This window comes from Zonotrichia albicollis, chromosome 3, assembly GCF_047830755.1.
Source record: "Zonotrichia albicollis isolate bZonAlb1 chromosome 3, bZonAlb1.hap1, whole genome shotgun sequence".
Lineage (NCBI taxonomy): Eukaryota > Metazoa > Chordata > Aves > Passeriformes > Passerellidae > Zonotrichia > Zonotrichia albicollis.
The window spans coordinates 41,283,383-41,306,084 of NC_133821.1; the positions used below are offsets into that span (position 1 = coordinate 41,283,383).

The following is a 22,702-nucleotide window of genomic DNA, read 5'->3' on the forward strand; positions in this document are numbered from 1 at the left end:
ATTTTCAATACATATTAGATGCATTACAAGTGTTAAGCACCTTCTCTTAGTCACTCAGTTCTTTTTACAAGAATTTACGTTATACAATCTATACAATATTTTAGATTGACAAAAGTACTATTTAAGTTACTATAACTTGCAGAAAAAAGAAACAGGATTAAAATGAGAGAAAATACTGCTCCTGGACCTATGAATTAAGGTTCATAACAAACAAATAACAAGTTGAAAGACAAATATCTAATGAAAAATGTGATCTTTAAAGACTACAAAATTGGCTCATGATTTCTTTGTAACCTGGCTTATTTTCGGCCATTATCAAGGTGTCACAATTGACTCTTGCCTATTTTTCTGCTTTTATTACTCCAAAGTGATAATTTCTCCTCACAAAATATGAAGAGTGAAGAAAGGTTACAGATCAATCAATCAATCAATCCTTCCGCATTAAGGAAAACATTGTGTGAGAGTAACTATAGATAACATAATATTATAAGGAACATCCAAATTATAATTTGGTAAACTTGTTCTGATAAACAAGAACAGATTTAATTAATTAAGCTGCAAATTCAACAGTTTATTTCCTCACCTGAAAGATCTGCTGCCTCTTACTGGCTTCCTGAGGTGGAATGTTTGGAACCATAGGCCCTTCCTATCAAATAAGCAATTAACAAAAATGGAATATTAATTCTCAAAGTGACTGAAGGCCACTCTATATTTACAGACCATTACAGAATACATTTTTTTATTAGTCAAACTTAAATCAAGTCATATAACTTGGTAATATAATACTTACAATGGTAAATATAAGAAGACGTAACTTCTATGGAATTGAAAATCCCTTACCTTAATTAAAATTAATAAGATTAGACTCTAACTTTTCATACTTCCTTATTTTGCTGAAAATAACAAAACCAGGACAGTGATCCTTTTTAATGCTGATGTGTGTGCAAAGATGCCACAACATGAACTACAGTTTCTAAATTAATTTGTAATTTATAATCACAATTTCATTACAAGTTGCATCACCAGTGCTTCTTTTCTTTCTTTAGAGTTGTGTGTATTTCTTCATGCTGAAAAGTTGGACCTACAGTGATGACTGCTTAGCAACCATGGCATCCAACATCAGTAGCTGAGCAGAATAAAATTCTGGTACCCAAATCCTGCAAACCAAAATAATACTATATTCATTTACCTTTTCATAAGCTGTTTCAAACTGTGCCACGTCATCCTGAAAACATTCAACTGCTTCTAGCAACTCTTTCTTAAACTTGGGCTGAACTTCAACCAATTCATCTTGCACTACAATCTGACATGGAAAAGATTAAAATAAAAGTTATTTCTGTAAGAACAAGTAACAGATATTTGAGTTAGATATAAATCAAAATTATGAATAAAACATCTCAAATTTTTGAACAAAAGTTGATTATTTGAAGCTAAATACCTTTTTTTCCCCTTTATGGTGCTATATTCAATTTTTGAGAAGAAAGGTGAGGGATAAACCAAACCACCTCAACAAAAACCATAACAAAATCTTGCATTGGAATTTAAGGGAATGTATTTCATTACAAGGGGGTGGTGGAACAAGATCCTATTATCTTTCTTTCCTCCCTCCAAAAAAACCTCAAACAACAAGCTAACAGAGTCATCTTTCTCATACAGGGCTCAGCCTTTTCTTTAACAAATTTCTTTTTCTTCGATCAAAATTTTGAGAGAAATAACCAAGAGCTACACAAAAACGTAAAATGTACTCTTGAGTCCTTTCCTGAGCAATTAATCTGTGAAAGAGGACGTAACTTAATAAATTCAACAAAATATCTACATAACATAACATAATAATCTTCATTACATAACATGCTCAATAAACACAGAATTTTTTGGGGATATAAGACTGTTCTAAATCCCAAAGGTGAAAGTACAACCACCCTTTAAGGGTAAGGGTACCGACAGAGTACACACTTCTTAGAAAAATGTAACTTAAGGGTAATAAACTCCCTGATCTGACAAAAATTACACAAAATCTGGAAATGAAGGAGAGCAGACACAGGATTTTCTTGAAGGTTTTATACAGATATCTAAAAGCTACAATAATGTTTAAATATCAAAGTTATCTATAAAAATGAAATTAGAAAATGAACCCACTAATAGTAGATTAAGACACTACTGCACAACTGCTGTCAAGAGTGAGAAGTCAGGGAGTATGGACAATTAGTCTCACACTCTCATTCATGACCTGAAGAAATTCATATGTTTTCCACAAATGGAAAATAGCATAATTTTATGTACTTACAGCTTGGGCTTTTAATTTATTAAAATCATATCTCATTGTATCAACACCATCTGATTCCTCTTTTGTAATTTCCACATGAAATGCATTTAAAATGGCATAGGCTTCCTAAATGAAAAAAAAAACAAAAAACAAACCTAACTCAGGAATATATTATAAGTTTATTTGAGGAAACATAGATCAAATTTGTAAAAAACATTTCAAAGAAAATCTGTTCTTATATTTTAGGCATAACTGTTTTGGTGGGGTTGTTTTTTCTAATAAGGATGAGGAATTAAGAACTAGGGAACAACAGCAAAAACTATTTCTTCAAAAATGTCTTGGATGAAATACTAGGAAAATATACAAACACCATAGATTTAATATCAGAAAATATAAAATTTTATCATGTCAATAGTATTTTATTTCACATATCTACAGTCCACCTGAATGCAGATTTTGATGAATTTTCCCTAAATCTGAATAACTGTGCACATTAAGTTACACATCTATAAATATTTTGCCATATCATCTATTAAACCTTTTTTGCTAAGGTTGCCGAACTGTCAAATATATGGATACGTATCTGTAATGGAATGAACCTTTCTTATAATTTGTTCTCATCTGCAATTTATTTGCTTACCTTCTGCTTTATGATCCTCCTCCTACACAAATTGCATTATTTAAAAATAAGTTCATTTTCAGATTTTACTTGTCATTTGCCAGACTGACTCCAGTAAGTCCATATCTGTCTTGTAATGGGAAGGCCAGCACTGGACACTGCACTCCAGCTAATATCCCAGAGCAGAGGGAATCATATCCCTCAACTACTGACAACACAGTTTGTAAAAGGCCCAGGAGACCCTTAAACCCCTTTGTTGCAAGGGCACTTTTCTAGCTTATGTTCACTTTGGTGTATTTTCCAAAAAGGAGCTTAGTTCTTTTACTGCAAAGATTTTTACCCAGATTGCACTGGTGTCTGGGGTTATTCATCTCCTCAAGAAAAAGGATGTAAGGGTGACTTGTTAACATGACTAACCCTACTGACATTGACAGAACTCATTATATTAATCTAGGAAGGAAATAAATGCTTACAAGATATGTGAAATATAAGTCGTTTGGGAAAGTTCATTATCTTAATTATTCATCTTAAAGTGGCAGAAGCACGATGATGATGATGATGTTAAAATATTAATACTTCATCTTTGTTAATATCTTTTATTTATTTACACACTTTGCATTATTTCCTACTCATGTAAAACCTAACAAGTAGACAGTGTTGGACACAGTTCCTCTTGCTTGCTTTATTTAACAACTATGAGTATGATTTTCATATCCTAAAGACAGATTAATAACATTCAGTAGATGTGAATATTACTTTAAATGTCTACATTATTGTTCAGGTTCTTCTATTTGATGTAAGGCAGACTTTCTAACATACTTGATACACACTTAAGAAGGCAGCTGTATTTCCACAGTTTACCTCTACATCATTTAACTAATTAATTTGTTCTATTAGCTGACTGTTTCAGACTGTGATAGTAAATACCAAGTACTTATAATGAGCTTGTTTTAGCTTCTTTCAGCTTCTTTCTTCTAGAAAAAACTAAAAGAATGTTGTCAGTTTTTGACAGCGTACCATGATGTGTGGTTTCATAAATATTCTCTGGCTATATTTCAAGGACTTAGATGATCAAGATGTTTGTTTACACACACAGAAAAAGTAAGAGGATTAAGGCTAATGAAAAGCAAAAGGGAGCATAGTGCTCCCTTTGTCTTGTGTTCTCATCTTCTTATTTCTGCATGTTGTCTCCTAGATTGTTTCTATATTATAATTTGAGAAATAATTTTTTCTGTTTTGTATCAATACAGATCCTATCAAATGATCTGATTCATAATATATATTCATATGAATATATATTCATCATTTAGAATATAAAAAACAAAAAAAATTGTTTCCCATCTTCAGCCTAGTTCTTTGAAGACAATGTTCAAAGTTTATCTTATCCTGTGACATTTATTATATATATTATTAGTATTAATAATAACAATAACATTTTTCCAATATAAGAAATTAGAAGTCATCTTACTTCAATAGGTCCCATAGAGAAGTCTATCTCTGCTCTCCTTTCTTGAATGGCAGCTAAAGCTTCCATTGCTAATCTGACATCATCTAAGTCAACCAGAGGTCGAGCCAATTTGTTTAGGTAATCACTTATGAATGTGGTTATGTCTAGCAATTTCGCTTTATATTCCACATTTAAATAACGACAGAGGACCATCTTCCAGGAATTGGCTTCAATTGCTAAAGCTTTCTTCAGTGGTTCTGGTTTTAAAAAACAATAATAAAAAAAATACTCAATTCATATCCTATTTTTTTCTTTAAAAAGCCCACATCATCACATATGGTTCTTTAACAGCAGTTAGAAAACAGCAGACCAGCAATTCCATTAAGGCATTTTAAAAGTTTCAAAACAAATTCAACTATAACTAAATATATTTATGTTGTTTTATTGTATAGTATGGTATCTGTAAAACCTATTGGTAAGCTTACCTGGTGGAGCACATAGAGAAGATGAATAAAGAAGAAAATGTCTACTTATTAATGTGGATTTTCAGAGAAAACTTTGATATACCTTAACTAAATGTGTTAAGATCAGTGATATTTAAATGCTTTACACCCTTTGAGGAAATGGCATCTTGAGATTTCAAAACTGGGACTTGGAATAGTTCACAGCTAAAACTATAAGGTGACACATCATGTTATATGCACTTAATATATAATCAAAAGCCAACACTGAAGAGACAGAAGAGTCAAGAATTCAAATTTATTTTCCGAAAAAATCAGGATTTTATTAGGCAGCATTTTGTACTCTGGTAAAAGAAAGCAAAATATACTAATAGCATAAATCACTTCTGCTCAAAAAAACCACAAATTTTGCAGCAGATATAGATGCTCCTTTAATAATGTGTGTATTAACATTAAAGAGATGATTCGTGAAGCCCAGGCATATTTCAAGAAAATCACCACACCCTTCCAGAAGTTAAAATGTGTAAATCACAATAAATCAGTTCCCAAACCTAAACTGAGTACAAGAAACTACCTGCTGTCCCAGATCACAAGAGACATTTGACGTCTTTGTTCTGTAACCTAGAGGACTTGGGTTCCTGTGATGCAGAGGTCACACATGACAATCAACAAAAACCATATTCTTTTGGATACACTCTTTCTTCCTACTCTTGGTCACACAATATTAGATGGAGTTTTCCAGAGCAGTCTCATTAAAAAGAAACTGCATCGAGAAACTGGATGAGGATGTGCAGTCAGCAGTCTGACATTTTTGCCTGTTCACAGAAAGAAATAGGGTCAACCCATCACCAAGATCCTGAAATGAATTTGTCTTCAAAGCAGGCATCTTCTGCTTCTCTGATGTGCAAGAAAGACAAATTTCACAGATTATTTCTTAATCTAATCAAACTAATCTGTCCTAAGAAGAGGGTTGTTCATTAGAAATACAGCCACACTGATATTTGCAGCAGGACATATTTTCTACTTGCCACTAGGTACCAACCAGATAGTTGGTCATGAGAAGATGTGTTAGCCTTGTAAAAACCTGTGAGGTGAAAGGGATAAGTGCCATTGGAATCCTTAGCACAATCAGCTGTGGCACAAGTGCCATAGAATTAACAGCTTAATTTGGAATGTAATGTTCTGACAGTCAGAGACACTAAACATGGGAATGACTAAGTAGCCACGTCTCCTCCTGAAACAAACACTGAAAGGGAACAACACATTAATGCTGTTAAGTGCTAGTTTTTCTCCTGTACCAAAGAAGGTGCTTTATGCTTCCAGTGCTCTTTATAACCATTGGCTGATGTGATGCCAGACAGGAGTACCAAAGATGATCAAATCAGTGTCAATACACATTCATTAACTCTTTGAAAGTCTCCATAACAACTTCACATTCATGACAAAACTTAGTGCCCACATTTACAAGCAGAGAAGGCAAGGAAAATGGAGGAATGGAGGATTTTTTAATCACAGATTTCTTAGAAGGATCTGAGTGAACCCTGGCTGACAGTTGATGAGGTCTCTTCAGTGATTTTTATTCATATTGAAATATATCTAGATATATTTCAATATATATATTCATATTTACAAGAATAAACCTGTCTCACATAGTATCCTTCTGAACAAAGCACACAGCTGGATAAACACATCATGTGAGGGTGAGGAGCTGGCTCATGGTCTGGACACAAAGGGTTGTGGTGAACGAGGTGACATCAGACTGGGGACCTGGCAATAGTGGGGTTCCAAAAGGCTCCATTTTAGACCTCAGCTTCTGCAACACCTTCATAAATGACTTGGACATAGAACTAGAAGGAATACTAAAGAAGTTCACAGACTGGGAGGAGCTGTTGACTCACTTGAAGTCAGAGAGGCCCTGCAGAGAGACCTCAACAAACCAGAGGGCTGGGCAATCACCAACCATGTGTAGTTCAACAAGGGAAAGTGACGGATTCTGCACCTGGACTGGGGAAACCCTGGATGTAGGGACAGACTGGGGAATGAGATGCTGGAAAGCAGTGGCACAGAGAGGAACCTGGGGCTCCTGGTTGATAGCAAGCTGAAGAGGAGTGAGGAGTGTCCTGGCAGCCAGGAGGGCCAAGCATGTCCTGGGAGCATCAGGCACAGCATTCCTGGCCAGACCAGGGTGGGCATTGTCCTGCTTTGCTCTGCACGGGTGCAGCCTCACCTTGAGGCCTGAGTGCAGCTTTGGTCACCACAAAATAAGAAAGATACTAAACTATTAGAGAGCATCCAAAGGAGGTCAACGAAAATGATGAAGGGCCTTGAGGGGAAGCCGTATGAAGAGCAGCCGAGGGCACTTGGTCTGCTCAGCCTGGAGAAGAGGAGACTGAGAAGAGACCACACTGAAGTTACACCTTCCTTGTGAAGGGGAAGAGGAGGGGCAGGCACTGATCTCTTCTTTGTAGTAACCAGTGACAGGACACAGAATGGCCTGAAGTTTTGTCAGGGGAGGTTTAGGTTGGATATTAGATAGAGGTTCTTCACCCAGAGGGTGGTTGGGCTGGAACTGGCACCTCAGGGAAGTGGTCACAGCACCAGCCTGACATAGCTCAAGAAGCATTTGGACAGTGCTCTCAGGCACATGGTGTCATTCTTGGGCATGAGCCTGTGCAGGGTCAGGAGTTGGACTTTGATGATCCTTGTGGGTCCCTTTCAACTAAGCATCTTCTGTGATTGTGTGACTATTTTACTCATTATCTTACTGTACATACTAAGATAAGAAAATGTCATACCTGTGTGCAACTCAATTGGACCAAGAGGCAGAACGGGTTTAAAACTTTTCATCTCTTGCTCAAATGTGTCGTAGTGAACTATTTCTTCTTTAATTTCAGACAAGGTGGGACCAGTAGCAAAAAATTCCTGTGTGCAGTTTAAAATGTCAATCAACAAATGTACTTTTCCATAATTTTGGTAAAACATGTTGCAACTGTAATTCAGCAATTACTGAAAACGTATACCATAATTATACTTGGGTTTAGCCTTCTGTTGCCTTGCTAGCATCGGAAAATGAATGTTTATAAATTTCTCTGTCACTAACACTCAATCTTGTTGGGAAATTCCTAACAAATTCAACAGAAAAACAGATAACCAAGACATATAAAGGACCTACTTGTTTTGTGAAAACAGGTGATGAAACAGAGGTCAAATACATGCCCACACTTACAGAAGGACTACCTCATAAGCCAAATTATGTGAGAAACAATCACAATAAAACACATTTTCTAAGTAGTTCCCTGAGCAGAACTCAAAGGTAGCAACATTTTGTGATTCTGAAAAGCTGCAATTCAGCTATGTTACTTAAGACCTGTATTGATTATGCTTACACTGCATGGACAAGTAATAAATGCCGAAAGCATTTATCATCCCACTTCTACTCTTCTGTCCAAGAGTACCCAGACAGGCAGTGAAAGGGTTAGCATAGTGGAAAAGGAAGAATGTAGAAATTAATCATGTGTGTATAAAACTTACCTGCCTTATTATTGAAGGTTTCACTGTAGCAGTAGCCTATTCCTCAGCAGAAACTTGATCAAGTTAATAACTCTAATTACTTTAGTCTTAAATTTTTAATTAGACTAACAGGAAATTTTCAGCCCTGCTTATGAATTGGTGGGGTTTTAACCCACATAAACTCCTCTTGAATTCTACCATTTCATGGTCACTGCAGCATAAAACTGCCCCTTGAGTTTCACCTTCCCCACCCCCAGCTCCTCCTTGGTGAGAACAAGGTAGAGTATGGCACCTCCTCTCATAGGCTCTTCCATTACTTGGTCAAAAAAGAATCATCAACACATTCCAGGAACCTCCTGGATTGCTTATGGCCTGCTGTGCTGTTCCTCCAGCAGCATGAGGATCAGGGTTTGTGAGTGTGAGGCTGCTCCTGTCTGTCTACACAAAGTCTCATCTGCTTGGACCTCCTGGTCAGGCAGGCTGCAGCAGATCCACACTATAATGTCACCTGTCCCTGCCCTCCTTTTAATTCTGACCTGGTCTTCCCGGCCTAGCCTTCCCAAAGAGCCTGCATCCCTCGATTCCAACTCTCCACTCATAGTGCCATTCCACCAAATCCCTGTGATACCAGTACCCTTGCAGGTATGTACATATCTCTAACTCCTCTTGTTAATACCCTGTGCTACCTGTGTTTGCATAGAGACATGCCTCATATCAAATTGGGTTGGTTTTTTCTGGCCAAAAATCCAGAGTAACACATACAAAATAAAGCAATTACCAGGTTTTCAGTATCTAGAATGGCACAGAATCAGTATTAGCAGATACAATACCATTCCTACAGAAAGATAAAAGAAGAATTTCAGCTGTAAATGTGTTTTCTACATATTTTTTTCCTTGATTTTTTTCACAATGTTTTCTGATTTCAAGAGATAGGATTAATGAAGAATAGTCCTGTAAATGATAATCATTAAACTGACCTGAAATATGGCATCTTTATCTCCTGTCCACAACACCTTATATTTATCAAATTCTTTCAGAACTTCAGTAACTCCTTCTTTTAGAGAATTCGCGGAAGAAGAGAGATTCACAATTATTTTAGTAATAGTTTCATTTTCTGCAACACCTGAATAAAAATTTTTTAACTTTCTGACAACATCATCACCTTCTGTAAAATAAAATTATATATAAATCAATAAATTGCTGACAGTCTGATTAGAATTCTCTTCTAAACCTATGCATACCAAATTGAGCAATGGTGCTCTTCAGAAAGGCTGAGTATCCCTCTTCAAAGATCTATCACACTGCTAAATGTGAAGTGCCAGCTGCTAGCTCATGCCAGGCACTATACAGCTAGAGCAAATTCACTTTAAAATGAAGGTTTTCAAATGGAAAGAAAATATTCTTCTTCATTCACAAATTTAATTTTCTCAACGAATGAAATGAATGAATGAAATGAATGAATGAATTTTCATTCAAGTTCATTTTAATGTAATTGTAAGCAGAACATCAAAGGCCTCATAAACATTCCACATTATTTAATAACTTTTTAAAATTTTTGAAATTAAAGTTTTAATGTATATACTGCTTAAAGTTGTGTAAACTTCTTGAACTCTTTGATTAATTGCTGAGAAAATCAGGGTCAATATAGAAACTGATATTCTTCAGATCTGACGAGCTCCTTCTTCCATAACAATCCCAGAGCATTTTGAAGCAGATTTCAGTGAACAAAGAAGAAAAATCCACCCTTCCCACAGTATATATTGTTTAATGAGGGGAATTTGAGGCAGCTCCAAATTGTCTTTTACTCTGAAGGCCTTTTCTGGGGTCTGCTTACTGGAAACAGTCTCAGATTCATCCATCCTTACGAGTTTACTCCATAATCTCATTGCTACAGTATTAACATATGCCCCCAGGTGTTGCTGGTGTCTAGTTAAAGGTGATGAAAATGGTCATTTGCTGATGCTGTATTTTGATACAGCAGAGGAAAAGACTCTGAGTGTCTGACAAGGATTGGCTCCTGCCACCCTGCTTGAAGCCCTTTAAAAGAGGTGAGACTCATAAAAGACACGTCAGTAGAAGAATAAAGTAACAGCCCTGGACTGTCAGAAAGACAAACTTTCCCAGATGTTACAGATTTTTTGAAGGAATGATAACAAAGATATAACTGGATTGCATATCACTGGGTCAAACAGCTAAGAAAAAACAACGGTAAAAACATATTTAGGCTTTTATGGTGGCTTGCAAAATGTATGGAGAGACACTTGGAAATAATATTAAGAAATAAAGTATTTGACTAAAATGGATGCAGGTCTGTCTCCAGTCAAATATTTTTCATTCACATGAAAAAACATTTGAGGTGTTTTTAATCCAATCTAGGAATACATCCAACAATTAAAATATTTCCTGAAATCTGTCTCTTGCTGTATCTCAATATTTCAATGAGATTTGGTATAAAATCATGGTTTATGGTTTCAGCTATATCATTATGGCTTATTCCACAATAAGGAGGTAAAACAATTGATCAACAGCTTACTTTGCCTTAAGTTAAGCAAAATATTCAGAATCTAGGAATTTTTCAAAGTTTTTTGCTTACTGTTTTTCAGAGTTGTAATACTTATGTAAGCCTGAAAAGCTATTTCTGAAAAATACAGGTAATTAAATCAAAATAAACCCCCAAAATTAATGTAAAATAATCCACAGTAGGCTTCTCTGACTAAAAGAGAGCTTATTTACAGCTATTTACATATGCCATAGTTATTAAAGCAAAAAGTAAAATGAAAAGTAAAACAAAACCTAAACCAACCACTTACTTTCTCCTTTTCTGCCTCTTTTTCCTTGTGATCCAAAGCCTGAAGAAGCTGCTTGCTGTTCTGTTTTTAAAATAGATTTTTGCAAATGCCTCTGTCCCCACTGAGCAACTCCTCGATTTACTTCCAGTATAAAATGAATCATGCGATTGATGGCATGCTGTATATCATCTAAAGTGGGAACTATTACCTATTTAAAACAGTTGAAAAATTGTTGAAATAAATGTAACTAATTGTCATTTTTGAGACCTCAGTTTTACTCCACCCATAGTGAATTGCAGAGTTTACCCCAGAAGAGAAGCTGGAAAATACAACTTTAGCAGGTTTTCTGGCTCAGAATTGCTTCTAAAGAGATGAAACATACTGTAGTGGCCTACCATCTAATTATGCACTCATACTGTGGGTGAAAAGTCAACCAAGTATATAAGCAGATAGATTTACTGGCTTTTTTTACACCTGCAACATTTTAAGCATCATTTTTATAATGACTTTTATATAATGTATGAGAATACATTACAAACTTTGTTTTTTACACTCTAGAATAACAAAGCATTAGAGATTGCATGCTATCGTGCAACCACCACTTCCCACCCTTTCCAGGCCTTATATATGATCAGCCACATACATAAAAGCAAGGCTCTTGCAAACTCTCACTAGAGTTTAGCATTAGCAAAGAGGTATTTTTCCCAGAATTACTTGATTACTGCCCTGGATCAGCCAAGCATTTCAGGACTGGAAAGAGAGATGTACTTCCTTTGCAGTGGGTAGAGCTTGGTGCTTTATGCTTCTACAAATGTCAACAAGGTAAGGCTTCTACACTTTGAGAGAAATTACATATCATATGTACACACATACAATGTGAATGTATAACAGAATGGCCATAGGAACACCAGTTCAATGTCAAAGGAATATCACCTAAGAGCAAAACTTTTTTTCATTGTAATTTCAATATAAACCCATCAATCTTTATAAAATATTTGAGAAATTTTGTAACCTTCTCTCATAAAATAAAAAATACGTATCGCTGACATATAGTTATTTTACTCTACAGAATGCTTTACTTCTTTGCAATTGAGCTACCTTTTTTCCCTGTACCTAGAAATCCACAAGTCCTTTATGTGGTTTTGAATCTTCTATTTTTGTTCAGTGTTCCTCATTCTGATCTTCTAAATTCCCATTTAGGTGACTTAAGCCAAACTGAACAAAGATAATGTTCATTACTGAAATTCAACAAAAGGATTTAGATTACACAAGTAAGAGAAGAATAAGAGTAAGAATAAGAATAAGAATAAGAGTAAGAATAAGAATAAGAACAAGAACAAGAACAAGAACAAGAACAAGAACAAGAACAAGAATAAGAATAAGAATAAAGCAAAATGTAGAACATATTCCATGTAATAGTAGCAATACAACTACTACTACACGTGAGGAGAACTGTAATCATTCTGCAGAGAACATGAATGAATGGATTGCAATGTAATTGCTAAATCACAGCAGGTTAAAAAGCAAGGTTCTGCAAGCACTACTGAGACAGAGGCCAGAGCATTGGGACTGCAAGCACATTTCATCAGTGCTCTCAGCACACCGAAAGATATGAGCAACTGCTCTCCCTTGGAGAAAATGCTGGTTCAGTGGAAGTGTGCCCACAGCCTGCACTTGGGCAAATGCAGAGGTAACTCTAAGACAATGTGTCTTACCTTACCTATATAAAATAAAACTTACCAGATTTGGAATCTGAAGGTGTACTTCTGCTTTTATAAAAGGAGGGACGTTCTCAGATTTGCTGTAAAATGGTTTTGACACATATCATAAACAGTTCACCACAAAACCTCCTCAGTTTATCTGAGAAATATAGTTTTGAACTACATTTTCTGACCAAAGCTTCATGGAGAATTTTCAAATGAAATTATGTTCTATTTCCAAAACTTACAGAAGTTTCTTATTTAAAGGATAAAATAGCTAGAGCTCCACCATTCTGACAAAGGCTAACTTGGATCCAGCCATTGTTTCAGAATTTTTTCTCCAGAGTATTTTCTGGATTTTAAACTCTCATGTTAAGAATGATGGAACTCTGCCAGTGGTTTGAATAGGGCATAAGAAGGTCTTATTGATCATTAAATGCAGCAACCTATCAAGAGCAAAAGTTGTGCCTCTACATCTTAGGTAAGTTTTCAACTGAATGGAAAAAAAGTTTCAAAGATGACAAGCTGGTGCAAAATTATAAAAACATGATGTTAACCTACTCAAAACTGAAATGAAAGCCTAAAGACATAGAGCAAAGTAAAATTTTAAATGCTGTGGTATGATATATTAACCAAATCAGGGAGGATTCAACAATATGATAGAGTAGACAGATATGAAGGAAACGACCAAAAAAATTCCCATTGACTTTGATAAGGATTTCAAGACATTTCTTATGAACAATGTCCATAGGAAAAAAAATGCAATTCAGACTTTAACAAACATTAATGACAAAACATCATAATCTTCACTTGCTTGAACTAAATTCTCTTAATAGAATTTTAAGTAGGTTTTTCAAAGCACAATATATTATACTGAAACAATTCTGTCTCTGAAATCTTTGCCTGTTCAAACAGAGACGAATTTATAGAAATCATCCTGAATATAGGAGAGTGATTTTGTATGGATCTTGCCACTATCATGAAGAATTCATAAAGAGTGCATACTATTGAGGGAATTCTTCATTAGCAACTTACATTGGAGCACTCATTCTTCTTCTAATACGATCCAAAGACAGTCGGGTTGATTTCTGGAGACTGACTAGCAGCCGGCGACTGAAATGGGCAAGTAAGTCTTTACAGTTCTGTAATAAATAAACCATACATTATTTAGCAACATGTTCACATAGGAACCTGAAAGTTATTGCAAAAACATCATAAGTCAAACCTAATAGATTTTGTCAGAAGGAACTTATGCTGTTAGCTACATGAAAGACACAAAGTGAGAAGTTGGGGGGTTGTAAGCAAGTAAATAAGTAAAAGCTGCATGGAAAAGAGAATATAGAATGCGAAGAAACAACTTGTCTTATTCAGATACAGAATACTGAAATCTGTTTGAAATACGGTCCTTCAAAAAAGCTCTCCATATTAAAAAAGAACAAATAGAAAACCAAGCCACAAAACAAAACCATGAATTATTCAAGAATATTGGTGCCCATGCATCCATTTTTGAATAAGAGACAAATACAATAAAATGCAACTGGATCAAGAATATGAAAATACAGCAACATGAAATTATCACTATTTTTAAAAATTGCAACATTGTAGCATTATTGTATTTGTACTTCCAACTTTGAGAGTCCTTGTTCTTTACTTCTACTTTCCTGTTTTGCTGAACATGAAGAAACTGCATTCTTCATGGGAAAAGTACAAAGACAATCTTTGCTGATGAAGTCGGAAGAGAATGATAGAAATGAAGAAAGATCCTGTCTACCCAAGAGGGAAAGCCTGTGTTATGGCTTAGGCACAATATTGTCTCCAATTTTTATACTTACCACTAGTGTCAAGAATTTGTTTAATAAAGGTGAAAATTGGAATAAAATGCAATATACTTGTGAAAACTAAAATCCATCTCAAATGCACTTTTTAGGTAAGCTATTTCATCATTGTACATTATATTTGATAGTTTCCATGTGATGTCTTTCTGTAACACAGATATGCAGCTACCAAAACTCAAGATCCTGTTTACTAATCCAATTGGCATAAAAATAATTTCCTTATTTTCACAAAACACCTTTTTAAACTCTTCTTCTTTATCACTGATCCTGCCATCTTCACTTTTAGGTCCTTCAGCAGGAGCTTTTTCTTTACCTCCAAATGCTATACGCTTGTCTTTTCCTGTAAATTAAAAAAAAGAAAGTTGTTATTATATAAATTTTCTGATTTAAAGCATGCTGTCCCCTCATTAGAGGCAAAACAAATATTGACTTTTATTTAGTAATACCTGGATCACCAAAAATTGGTTTTATTTCATGACACTTTTTCACACCAGGAATGTGGTTTAGAGACCGGCCTATAGGCCTTAGCTTAGCAAACACAGTGCACTACCACTCTGTTACTAAGAATGGCTAGGCAGTCATTAATATATCCATTAAAATGACCAAAAAATCAAAATAAGCATAAACAATTTAACAAAGGACAGAGAAGTATTTTTGTTTCATCTTTTTCTTCTTGCATCCTACTGAACGACCTGCAGTATTGACCCTGCCTATACCTCTACAGCTGGAGAAACCTGAACCTAGAAGAAAAAAAATCCCATGAAAAAAAAGAGCTCCATTACTGATTAAGCATCAAAATAAAATTTTTCTTAAAACATTTTTTTCCTTCAAATATAAACTATTTCTCTTGTAACAATACAGGATTTTCTAAAATCTTAGTAAGACACCTCAAAGAAGCGGAAACCAGTCATTCAAGTGCCAGCCTTTGACAATACTAATTTAAACTGACCAGCCAGAAAAGCACATAATTGTACTGCTGCAGGAAAGTTAAAAACAGAGGCACAGTACCAAATAGCTGACAGAGCTGAGAAGAGAGAAACACTGGATTTCATTTACAGGTGGCGAGATGTGACATGGGAGAGTTATGATGAGTGACTGACAGAAATGGAACTTGAATGTTCTTCCTCTAGAGCAAATACTTTGCTAATCTAAACAGGAGCACAGCTTTTAACTCTAGAAACCCCACAACTGAGTTATCTCCATACTTCATGAGCTAGCGTTTGACTTTAACAGTGGTTAAAGAAGGCAGAGCTGTGACACAAATGAAATTTTAGTGAGAGGAAAATTTGTTTAGCAAATTAACTAAAACATATCAGTTTTGATAAAAACTAGCAAAAGTCCACCCGAATTTTTTATTTAAATAAGCATTATTAACTACCTTGTAATTCTGAGGGCCTAAGAGATGGTAATACACAATGTTTTTCAAATATCTCTATTAGATCTTGAACAGATTCTTCAACGCGCATGCTTTTGACATTAAAGACCTCAGAACATTCTTTAGTATATTCCTGTTAAATAAAAATATCAATGCATTGTCATAGTTAACACTGATTATCTTATTACTGTTTCTCTTGATGGAGATTAAAAACGTTTCTCTGAATATGGTATTAATCAGACCAAAACCATTTCAATGAAACATATATACTTATTAAAATATACTTGTACATTTATAAAAACTTCTGCTATATTATCATTATATTTTTAATGCCTAAAAAAACCCAGGTTTTAAAATGCAATGGTACTTTTAGGTGCTTAAAAAAATACTGAATGTTGAAGAAAGGTCACATTCTCAATCTGAAATTACCCAAACACTGTTTCAACTGTCCTTAATAATTTTATTTACTTGCACTGATTTAATAGTGAATACATTTTTAGCCTATTTTGTATTAAGAAAACTTTTACATTTTCAAATATACTAGTTGGAAAGTATTTTTTGCCTTCTCCTTAAAAACAACAGTTTGGAAAATCAGGGGGGAAGAAGGGCTGTATATCTCTGAGGTCCTTCATACACAAGAAATCTAATCTAAATACAAAGCACTTAAACAAGATTGTCTATGACATACTACAGCTTAAGTATCTCAAATACCAAAGAATCAATATATCTTCATACAAAATATTTTAACTAAAATAATTTAATTACAAATAAAGTTCTGTATTTCCACATAGAGAATTTTATAGTTTTATTTTCATTTACTAAGGCATTTTTTTCTAACATGCCCTAAAATTCTAGTTGAAAGATGTAAAGTGGCACACACCTCATTGTCAGTCAACAGATCCTCAATTTTGAGAGCATCATCTACTGGCAAGCTAACTAAAGAAGTACTTGATATTTCTTCTAATAATGTACCAATCCGCACGTCAGTTATAATATTTACCTAAAAAGACAAAACCACATTAATACCATACATTTATCTTTAAAGCATAATGTATTTCATTTTAGAGCACTCTAACAGGTAAAAGATGTATTGCAGAAAAATAAATGCAAGAATGCTACAGAGTAGAAAATTCTCCAAGTGAATAATAACAAGAGTTATGGTAACTTAAGGGTTATTTACAATTACTAGACTCCCAAAGAATCCTGGCTGGTTTAACTGCAGTTTTAGGCAGACAGGCAGTAACAAAAAGTCAGACTCTGGATCATTCCTGTCATGCAAGGTACACGGCTTCTAGATTAAACAAAACAGAGTAATAGAACAAGCTACATCAATATAATTGGATACTTGTTCATGATCTTACTGACCACAAGTTTAGCAGCAAGGCAAGTGGGGGGGGGGTCTACTATAAATTGCTTATGGGTTAATCTTCAGTCCTTCTCCTTCTTTTAGTCAACACCTTTTTTGCTGGGGTTTTGATCCTAAATTGCAGCATTATCAGTATACAGTTAACTACACTGAATTGGTTTTCGCCTTGGAAGAATCCAAGTAAAAGTGACTTCTGTCCATCTTTTAGTCTTTTATCTGAAGTACTCTGCGTTTATGATATTCCATCTTGTTTTTCACAATATACCTCATGCTTCCATTGCACATCACTTTTTTTCCTGTTTGACAATAATACCCCATTCGTAGAAATCAAGAGTCTAACCAAGGTTAATTTTTTTAATTGATATGAGAGGGGGAAGTAAAAAAAGCCACATACAACCTAAATTTACATAAAGACATGGTTATTTTAGATATACTCAGGCTTACAAAACTGTTCATTTCTGACAAAGACAATATTTTTCCAGCTTTGGGTTTCAGTGGCAAACAGGGCATTGCTCATAATTATGATTTTCTACCATACATAAAAAGAACTAGATACACTGACTAGTGACTAACAATCTCCTACCACAAAGGAAACAAAATTTACAATATTCATAGAAAAGATAATAGTCACACAGTTTAATCATCAAGCCAGGGCAATCTGACTGTCAAGTTAAAGTCTTGAGAAAAACCAAGCCACTACTGGTCCTCAAGCATGGTAAATCATAGAATCATAGTATACCAAATTGAAAGAAGACTTCAAGGATCATGTGGTCCAACTTTTCTTGGCAAAAGCACAGCCTAGACAAGATAGCCCAGCACCCTGTCCAGATGTGCCTCAAAATTGTCTGGCACTGGGGAATGCACCACTTTCAGTGGGAGATTATTTCAGTGGCTGACTCTTCTCACTGCAAAAAATTTTCCTCTTCTGTCATATTGATAATTCTCCACAAGTAACTTATACCCATTACTCCCCATCTTTTCCACATAAATTATTGTAAAAAGAGAGTCTCCTTTGCAGCCAATCTTCTTTGCAGCCAATCTTCAAATATTACACCATGATGATAAGGTCTCCCCTAAGCCTTCTTTACTCAAGGTTGAAAAAAAACATTTCTCTCAACTTTTCATCATTCATCAGGCTTCCCAGTCCTCTGATCATTGTTGTGGCCCTCCTCTGAACGCACTCCAAATGTCTTCTGTATAGCAGGGACCAAAACTGAATACATTTCCAGGTTTGGCCTCACCAGCACCAAGTAGAGGAAGATGGTGATTTGTTACCACTGCTTATTAATGCAACCCAACATCCTGCTGAATTTCTTTGCTGGAGCAGCACACTGCTCACTCACACTGAACTTGTTATCCACAAGGATGCTCAGGTCAGGTAGATCTCAGCCTATGCTGCACTCCTGGATGATGTTTGGCCAGGTGAAAGACCTTAATTTGTCCTTGTTGGACTTTGTAAGGTTCTTACTAGTCTGGTCTTCATGCCTATTCAGGTCTTCCTGTCGAGTGTCTTTCTACTTTCCCATTTAGCTTGGTGTCATCAGCAAACTTTGTCAGGGTATACTTTATGCCATCATCCAGATTACTTATGTAGATATTAAATATGGAATCAAATAAATTCAGAAATTATGTGATGAATACCAAGAGAGTAAAAGAGCACAGAGCAGCATTCAGAGAACTGTGAGAAAAGAGCATAATCTCATTCATTATTTTATGGGCTGCACAAAGAGTTTCACAACATGCCTGCTACGGATAGAATTAATGCTCCAAAGTTCTCCACTCAACAGTTTTTACATGGAAGTGTCTTTTATGCAGCTGCAGTCATGGACAAGCACTCAAAGACAGGTATTGACTCTGAAAATCAGAGTGAAAGCCACAGAATTTTAAGACAACAAGTGGAAATGGAATCTATTTTAAGGGCAGAAGGAAAAATCAAATATATGATGGCAATAATAGGAGAGAATCATTGAGTGTATCCCTACTCCAAGAAAAGCAACCTAATTTAAAAAGCAATAAAATTTCTAGGTATGGTACAAAAATAAGTACAGATTATGTTTGAATATGACAAAATAGGATCCTAGAAATAATTTCTGTAAGGTATTGGTCTTATTTATATAGTGAGCAAATGTTTACCCTTCTCAAAAGCTGTCTATATATATGCTGAATTTGATCAGCTTCTTTAAAGAAAGTTTCCAGTGTGACAGATGACCAAGTCAACATGGTAAGTCCTTGCCTCAACACAGCTTCCATCTAAGCATAAAGATATAATTTAATAGATTAAAAAAAAAAAAAAAAAACAAAACAAGAGAAAACAATTAAAACAAGTTCTATTATTATATTTACTAACATTGCTTATAAAACAGAGTGGTGTGTAAGGGAGGTTACAAGTTTCCAATAAAAAAGGTGAAAGAAATTTATGCAATAGAAAGGAAGGGGAGGGTAGTGCATACTATAGCCTCAGGTCTTAAGTTTCTCAAACTTCTGTCCAACTTTGTAGTTATACAAACTTACACAAACTCTGCAACCTTTCAGTATGACTCTTACAAACAAAATGGGGAGGGTTACTTAAAACATTCACATACATACACTTGTAAATGTCTGGCAAAACATAATGGCTTGTGGGATAGACATCCTGCATCTCCAATAAAACTGTACTTTTAGTATAGCATAAAACATCCTAGTGTAGCATTCTACACCACTGAAGAGACTCAATTAAAAAAGTTAATAATTCCTTCTGAGCAAATTTCCATGTTAAAGCCAGAGATTTGTGGAGATAGATAGACTTCAAAGACCATATTTTTTGTTCTACTGGTCTTCTATCTCACAGGCACTAAGATGATTTGACTGTAAAGCACATTATTTGAGAACTGTATGAAGGATCAAAAAACCAGAATTTTAGTCTTAAAGGTCTCAGAAAAATCCATTAAGCTTGCAACATGCAGATCCATCTAAATATTTCAGAATTATAAATTATTATTAAGGTATTTTAAGATCTTATGAGGTATACTGAAATGCATGCAGCAATACTAACCGTTTGCATTTTTGGTGCGAACAGATTTACAAACACACTTCGTGTTCCTTGACACAATTCTTCATAAGATTCAATAATACCCTGTAGATTGTTAGAAAGGATAGCATCAAACAGAATATTTAAAGCATTTCTTTACTCAAGAAAACAATTTGTCATACAATCAAATCATCTGAAAAACTATATTGAAAGCTGCACAATGCTGTATTTGAAAACAAATGTAGAATTTTACACAGACATTACATACCTAAGAACATCATTTCTGGGATGTAATGAATTTGTATTATGCTGTAGAAGGAGAAATAAAAGCCACCTTTTTGCAGCACTTTCTTAAGGCACAAAGCCAGAAAAAGAACGACCTTTCTCTAGAACTGGAGACAGCTTAATCTTTGCAATATCCTCTTAATATTGCATATCATATTCTTTAGATGCTTAAGTCAGTTTTAAAATATCCTCTTCTCTTATGCCATAGGCACACACACACAGAGAAGTCTTGTATGATGCACAAGATACAGGCTCCCCAAGATACAGGCTCTTGAAATAACACCATAGCAGAGACTACAATAGATATAACAAATGTAACTTCTCTTACAGGTAACCTGCAAAGTTCTTCAAAATTCTTCACAATTCCAAACCAGACTAACTCCAATGTTTATTGCCAAAAACTCTAAACCCCTGCATTTTACTGTTTTTCTGACTGTGAAAACTATTTTTATAGCTTAAATTATTTCATGACCAAAGTATACTTAGTGTGCCATTGGATATATGAAGTATATATTCTTATATTTAAGTAACTAGCAGCCCACACAGGACTTAACAGGGGGTTTTCAAATTAGATTTTCTATGTTCACCTGTATATTCCGCAAATTTACCTTGAACTACCTCTTACCCAGCTTTAATCTTTAGCTATAGAAAAAAATCCTTGTTTAAACACACTCTCTTTTTAATTTTTTTGTACAGCAATCACAATACTTTTCAAGTTTACCTCTAACTTAAACTTGTTTGACTTCAATTTATCTTCTATTATTGCTAGTTTGAATGCTTGCTCGGGTACTTCTAGACCCAACTTTACCATACATTTTGTCTCTCGCACAATCTCTAGAATCTGGGGATCAAAATTAACCAGGAGCTTCTCAGTTGTAGGATGACGCACAAATATCGTGGATTGTAAGACTGTAAAGACATTCTAGTATCAGTTTCAAAAGCAAACAATTATTTAAATTCTATAAATTATTATGAAATCTTTATTTCTAATGTTAAAATATAGTGATTAAGTATGTAGAGTTACTTGTGAAATAGCTTCATATTGTTTTCAGTTAAAGAAAATACACAACCCATCATATTAACTTTCTGCCTTTCTCTTCATAATCTAAACAAGCCTGAGATCCAGTCTTATTTGTGTCATAATTTTTCTCAGCCCAAGTTAAAAAATCATGAAATTAGTTCTCTAAGTACCAGGAAACACAATGCTTGACTATCAAACATTTCTAGGTGTTTAATAACAATACATTTATCCTTAGAGGGACTGGAGCAATACAACTTTATGAATTATTATACTGGAAAAAGAAAAATCCAGAAAGAATTATTACATAGTACACATAGAGAATTTAAATACCAAAATTTGTGTCACTAATGTTTACAGTCATCTGTACAGTCAAATAGTGTACCAAATCTGCAATCCTCTGCATCAAACCCCAGCATCAAGGTCAGTAAAGCACTGAGATTGTATTACCGAGTCTGATAATTGGATCATGATTCACTTGCGCGTGTTAAGGGTAAATGAAGCTTTAAAAAAAATCTGATTTGATTTATGTTAACTTACTATCCAACAAAAATTTAAAGAACAAGTACATATTTAATTACTTACGATATTGTAATTGTGACATTTCCTTCATCCATGCATTATGATAGACTATCTCGAACTCCACCAATACGTATGCAAGTTTGTTGTATGATTGAACAACTGCTTTACCTTCTGGACTTGCCAAGATATCTGAATGTTTCTGTTAAAACACAGCACATTCAAATTAAAACTATATCCAAAACCATCCATACCACTTGGGTTTTTCTCAATTTAAGTATTGTCTATACATAGTGTCGGTTAATACTATGAATTATACTGACAGAGGTGTTAAAAACTGTATCAAATATTAATGATTCAAATTTACAGGGCAATAAAGTCAGTAAGAACTTGTAAGGGATAAATACTAAACATTTAACATCACTAAGAGCAATTACTTAATATACTGTCATAGATACCTGCAATTCACAGTGAAATGGATACTCAGTTCTACTCAAAATTGAATAAG

The 22,702-nt window shown here is 34.7% G+C and overlaps 1 protein-coding gene across 1 annotated transcript in view; it reads right to left on the minus strand.

Moving 5' to 3' along the window:
• The window catches only part of DNAH8 (dynein axonemal heavy chain 8), a 114,255-nt gene that overhangs the window by 72,281 nt on the left and 19,272 nt on the right, over positions 1 to 22,702 (minus strand). The window contains exons 16-30 of the mRNA XM_074538596.1: positions 22,261 to 22,396; positions 21,379 to 21,566; positions 20,373 to 20,477; positions 16,880 to 16,999; positions 16,003 to 16,132; positions 14,861 to 14,964; positions 13,825 to 13,931; positions 12,830 to 12,890; positions 11,111 to 11,297; positions 8,499 to 8,616; positions 7,586 to 7,779; positions 4,351 to 4,586; positions 2,285 to 2,389; positions 1,190 to 1,303; positions 584 to 646 (exon numbers count right to left, since the gene is read on the minus strand). Coding sequence (XP_074394697.1) covers positions 584 to 646; positions 1,190 to 1,303; positions 2,285 to 2,389; positions 4,351 to 4,586; positions 7,586 to 7,779; positions 8,499 to 8,616; positions 11,111 to 11,297; positions 12,830 to 12,890; positions 13,825 to 13,931; positions 14,861 to 14,964; positions 16,003 to 16,132; positions 16,880 to 16,999; positions 20,373 to 20,477; positions 21,379 to 21,566; positions 22,261 to 22,396 — 1,968 coding nt within the window. The remainder of the gene's footprint in view (positions 1 to 583; positions 647 to 1,189; positions 1,304 to 2,284; positions 2,390 to 4,350; positions 4,587 to 7,585; positions 7,780 to 8,498; positions 8,617 to 11,110; positions 11,298 to 12,829; positions 12,891 to 13,824; positions 13,932 to 14,860; positions 14,965 to 16,002; positions 16,133 to 16,879; positions 17,000 to 20,372; positions 20,478 to 21,378; positions 21,567 to 22,260; positions 22,397 to 22,702) is intronic.